This window comes from Glycine soja, chromosome 14 (assembly GCF_004193775.1).
Source record: "Glycine soja cultivar W05 chromosome 14, ASM419377v2, whole genome shotgun sequence".
Classification (NCBI taxonomy): Eukaryota; Viridiplantae; Streptophyta; class Magnoliopsida; order Fabales; family Fabaceae; genus Glycine; species Glycine soja.
This window is the reverse complement of record NC_041015.1, coordinates 49,722,961-49,728,960: the sequence shown is the minus strand read 5'-3', so window position 1 is coordinate 49,728,960 and position 6,000 is coordinate 49,722,961. Positions and strand designations below refer to the sequence as shown.

The window sequence follows — 6,000 nt, the reverse complement described above, 5'->3', positions numbered from 1 at the left end:
TGGTAATATATTTTATTAATTTTGGTAAAAAATATTAATTATAAAATCGAACAAATATCTAAATATGTTCTTCACCAAACTAAAATTAAATATTCATAATTTTTAAAAAAATGCTTATCTATTGAAAAGTGGTTGAAGCAAACCAAACAAATACTATCTAATGAAAAAAATAGGGTGAAGAAAAACAAAATTATTATAAAAAAATAAATAAAAATGAGATTAACTATTCATCTAAAGTGATCTCAAATCATATGACGAAAGCTCTAGATGAAATTAGTAATAAAAATACAAATCAATGTATATAAAATACAAATTAAACCCAACAATTATAATTGAAAGAAAAAAGAAACTCACCCAAACCGTAATAATGCAACATTTTTACAAACAAAATTAAAAGAAAAAGGAAGAATAAAATAGGAAGAAAGGTAAGAAGATAACACAAATAAGGAAATCCTTTAAAATCTAATTGGCCAAAAATATTTACTTGTACCCAAAATTCCGTTACAATTAAGATCATGTGGTTATAAAAGTGTGAAATGGAAGAATGAAGGAACCATGACAGCTTAAGGAACCATGACAGCTTTCATCTCTTTTATTTTGAAGACCAAATCTAGTAAAACATATCTTTATCTTTATATATTAAAAAGGAAAATAATGCATACACTAAAAAGTAACAATATTAAGTTAAACATTGTATTTATAAAGTTTATCCAATGAAGAGTAATTATAATAATGTATTTGCATTGACTGTTATGAAGTTGGAAAATTATATCATCACGCAGTAGTTTACATAACATAATATTTCTTAGGTAATTAAAAAGTTATAAAACTCTTTTCATGCTTAGGACTGTGTTATTTCAAATGGAGGATTTCGTTCTTTCCATCGTAGCAAAGATGGTAGAATATGCAGTAGATCCAATTTTACACCATGCTGGATACTTGTGTTGTTTCAACAACTTTGCTAGGAATCTTAGAAAAGCCAAAGAAGAATTGGAATTGACCCAAGACAACATGAAGAAACAAGTTAGAGAAGCCACTAAAAGGAATGAAAAAATTGAGCCAATGGTTGAAAAGTGGCTTAAAGATGCTGAGAAAGTCCTAGAAGAAGTACAACTGCTGGAAGGAAGAATTTCAGAAGTAAGCAAGTGCTATTTCAGTAGGAGATGCCAATATTTTCTAGCAAAAGAAATAGCAAGAAAAACAGAGAAAATGACTCAACTCAATGGTAACATCAAGTTTGAGCCATTTTCTAGGCTTACCGAACTTCAAGGCATGAAGTACTATTCTTCCAAAAATTTTGTTCTTTTCAAATCTATAGAATCAACTTACAACAAGCTTTTGGAAGCATTAAAAGATAAAAGTGTTTGCATGATTGGACTATGTGGAATAGGGGGCTCGGGAAAAACTACTTTGACAAAAGAGGTGGGTAAGAAAGCTGAGGATTTACAACTTTTTGAGAAGGTTGTAATGGTAACTGTCTCTCAAACTCCAAATATTAGAAGCATCCAAGAACAAATTGCTGATCAGTTAGATTTCAAGTTAAGGGAGGACTCAAACATAGGTAAAGCACGAAGGCTATCAGAGAGATTAAGAAAAGGCACAACTCTTGTAATCTTGGATGGTGTATGGGGAAAGCTAGACTTTGAAGCTATAGGTATTCCACTCAATGAAAACAACAAAGGTTGTGAAGTACTCCTAACAACTCGGAGCAGACAAGTATGCACTTCTATGCAGTGCCAAAGTATAATTGAGCTCAATCTCTTAACTGGAGAGGAACCTTGGGCTTTGTTCAAATTGCATGCAAACATAACTGATGACTCCCTTGATGCTTTGAAAGTCGTGGCAAGAAATATTGTTAATGAATGTAAGGGATTGCCTATTGCAATTGTGACGGTGGGAAGCACGCTAAGGGGGAAAACTTTTGAAGAGTGGGAGTCAGCATTGTCAAGACTAGAAGATTCAATACCATTGGATATTCCAAACGGTTTAACAAGTCCTCATGTTTGTCTTAAATTAAGTTATGATAATTTGACAAATCAATTTGCCAAGTCCTTGTTGTTGTTGTGTTCTATATTTCCTGAGAATCATGAAATTGATTTGGAAGATTTATTTCGATTTAGAAGGGGACTGGAGCCATTTGGGACTTTTGGAACAATGGAGAAAGTGAGGAGGGAGATGCATGTAGCCGTTAACATCCTAAGAGATTCTTGTTTGCTGATGCACACCAGTAATAAAGAGAAGGTGAAAATGCATGATATAGTTCGTGATGTGGCCTTGTGGATAGCATCTGAAAGGGGTCAACCAATTTTGGCTAGTACTGCAACGGATCCAAGAATGTTGGTAGAGGATGAAACCATACAAGACAAGAAAGCAATATCCTTATGGGATTTGAAAAATGGTCAACTTCTTGATGATCAATTGAATTGCCCAACCCTTCAAATTCTCTTACTTCATTCTTCAAAGGTCAACTTTGAAGTATCAAATGTGTATTTTGAAAGGATGAAAATGCTTAAAATCCTGGCATTCTTAACATCTAGCTATAAGTTGAAGTTGTCTAGGTTTGAGAGACGGTACACTTTGTCACTGCCACAGTCAATTGAGTCATTAAAAAATCTCCATACTCTATGCTTAAGAGGTTATGAATTAGGTGACATCTCCATTTTGGAAAGACTACAATCACTGGAGATTCTTGACTTGCGTGGTTCTTGTTTTGATGAGTTGCCTAATGGAATTGTAGCATTAAAGAAATTGAAGCTTCTAGATTTGTACAAATGTCAGATTGTAAACAATAATGCTTACAAAGTTATAGGAGGATGTTTGCAGCTACAAGAATTGTATTTGCATTTATACCCACATGTAAAGGAATTCCCGCATAATGTTTCTTTCTCAAGATTGCGGAGGTATGTTATAATACAACATCATGCTGAATCATACCCACTACACCAGCAGACTGACATTTTGGAAGAGCATAGACTTGGTAGAGCTTTATGCATTGATGGTTTTAATGCCTCTGCTCAAAGTTTTATATCATTACCAATTAAGGATCTCTTTTTAAGAGCAGAGTACCTTCATTTGGAGCGCCTTCGCGGAGGTTACGAAAATGTAATACCATCCTTTAGAGATCCAGAAGGCATGAATCAATTGATTGTTCTAATACTCAAATTTTGTCCAGAGATAGAATGCATCTTTGACAATACTATCATTACCAACACCAATGTGTTCTCTTGCCTAGTTACCTTAGGCTTGTATGATATGGATAGCCTAAAAGAAGTGTTTCCAAGGAACTCAAAGCTATGTTGTCTCAAGGTCTTGAGAATAGAAAGGTGCCCAATGCTAACTTCCCTCTTCATGCCATCCATTGTCCAAACTCTAGAGGTGCTAGAGAATCTAGAAATATCTTACTGCAGTGAATTGATGCACATAATAAAAGAAGTTGAAGAAGGGTATGTTGACTATGTTAGCAGTCAAGGTCATACCTCTTTGATGCTCCCAAAATTAAGGAGACTTGTTATATATGGATGTGACAGATTGGAATATATACTCCCTATGTATTTTGCACGAAGGCTAGTAAGTTTGGAAGAACTGGGGATTCGAGATTGCAACGAGTTGAAGCATGTATTTGGTAGTGAAAAGGAACACCATCTTTCAGTGTACCAACACCAGAGTCACCATCAGACTAATATTGACATAAATTTGTATACTCTTTGGTTGGGTTCATTACCAAACCTCGTTGGAATTTGGTTTGATTACTGCCATACATGTTTGCCAAATTTGAAAAGGTTAGACTGCACTGAGTGTCCAAGATTGTCTAATTTTCCTATGCATAAGGCAATGATTGATTCAGATCTACAGCAAGACACAACTGGAATGGTAAATGTTTTATTTAATTTAAAAAATATGATTTCTTTAGTAGCACATAATTAAACTACGCCAAAAAATGAACATTTTTTTTTTCATTTACAAAAAAAAATATATAGTTAATGTTTCTTAATCCTTGCATTCTCTTGGAGTTAAGCTAAATTATGCCACTTATGATTAGAGGATAAACTACTATTTTCAGGCTTGATGATGTATCAGTTTTATGCATTGTTGTATAAGATGTTAGTTTACAGAAAAAATGTGGTGTATTTATGAATAATTAACCGAGTTTTATTTTTCCCACAAAAGGTTAATTTCGAAAAGAAAAATTCCTTGCGAAGCAAGGTAAGTGAAAAATAGTTAAATATTGATCAAAACAACAATTGATCATGTGATTTTTTTTCAATATAAAATGTGAATGGTGAATATAATTTATAATTAAAAAGTACATGAAAATTTTTCGGAAAAATTACCTACTTTTTGTAGTACAAAAATGATTTTTAGGCATCTTTTGAGTGTATACACAGAGATACTGGGAGAAAAGATAGAAAAGAGATTGATATGTTTGATGATATGATACACTAAGAAGAGAGAAATTAAAAAAAATGATATCTGGAGTGTTTTTAATTGAAAGGTGTACAAATATCAACACCTTTTGTAATAAGCTAACAATTACATTCTTTGTACTTTACAATTAACACTTTAATTTTAAAACATTACGTAGTTATTTGTTTTACATTAATTTTATTCTTGACGGCTATTTTCTGTTTAAACGACTTGTGCATCGTTGTACCGTTTAATTGAATCATCACATGTAAAAGACTAACAGTGAATTCTGTTTTATATATAGGAGAATGAAATACTATGGCTGGTTGCCACCACATTCAACCATTTAGGCGATCAAATGTTTTCCTCAGAACTTAAAGTTGTCCTCAAATCTAGATACCTTGATTTGTCTCATCTTGGAGTAAAAGGTCTTTTTCAATTCCAAATGGTAGAACTTGGGATCAATGGAGTGCAAGTTCCCTTAAACTTGGATCTATCTATTCTTGACTTGACTAATCTACCTGAGCTCAAGTTCATATGGAAGGGCCCCACAAATTTTCTAAGCCTTCAAATGCTTGAAATTATTCGTGTGTATGGATGTCCAAAATTGAAAACCATTTTCTCCCCTGCCATTGTTAGAAGCTTACCAATGTTAAGGGAACTGGATATATTGAACTGTGAGGAATTAGAACAAATATTTGATTCAAGTGATGCACAGGAACTCAAAAGCCTATATACTTGTTCCCAACAAGTATGCTTCCCAAAACTCTACGAAGTTAAAGTTCAAGAGTGCAATAAGTTGAAATGCCTTTTTTATAATTTTGTGGTGGGTCATTTTCCCTGTCTAACATTTTTGACGATACAAGGGTGCTCTAAATTAGAGAAAGTTTTTGCTTTTGAATGTGAATATGATGATTATGGTCAAGAAGGAACTAGCAAGGATGGAGAACAAGTACTGCTAGAAAACTTAAAATATATACTCAAAAGTTTGCCAAACTTCACTGAGATTCACTACAAATATAAGTTAAAAGATCATGCTACACAATTTATAAAGGAGGGTCCTAAATATTCTCCAGGTAAAATTCTATATCCTTTTTCTAGGCACAATTCTTATGCCTCAGATTACAATGTTAAGTGAAACATTATCTATTATGAAGTTGTTGGTTAAACTTTTCCCAAAGAAAAAAGTTCTTCAATAAGGATTTAAGGATGGATTTGTTATACATGCTCTGAATTGCTACTCTTGCTAATTTAATTTTTCTTATTGTTGCAACTCTTGCAATTGCATCCATGTTAGTCTTAACTAGAAATTAGAAAACTATAGCCAGGTTGTTCTTTCTGGACATGACTGATGGGTGATGTGTTTGCAATTTGTCTACATATTTTAATATTTTTCCTTTTGCAGACAAGTGAATACAATGCTACAATGAGTACGCAAAAAGTTAGCTAGTTGCAAATGAGGTAGATCTACCTGGTCTTGATTTTCAAGAGAAGAAATATATGGTATGAACAATGCAACTCTGATTATTAGACAAGATGGTATTGTTGTCAAAAGTTCTTGAAGTTATCACCCAATTAATCTCCATACTAGAATAG

At 33.0% G+C, this 6,000-nt stretch overlaps 1 protein-coding gene across 1 annotated transcript; it reads left to right on the top strand.

Moving 5' to 3' along the window:
• The first annotated feature begins 855 nt into the window (after positions 1-855).
• On the top strand, positions 856-5,542 carry LOC114384181 (disease resistance protein At4g27190-like). Its single transcript, XM_028343839.1, has 2 exons — positions 856-3,870; positions 4,709-5,542. Exons 1-2 carry the CDS (start codon positions 862-864, stop codon positions 5,540-5,542), a joined length of 3,843 nt encoding a protein of 1,280 aa, XP_028199640.1. The 5' UTR covers positions 856-861.
• The last annotated feature ends 458 nt before the right edge of the window (positions 5,543-6,000 follow it).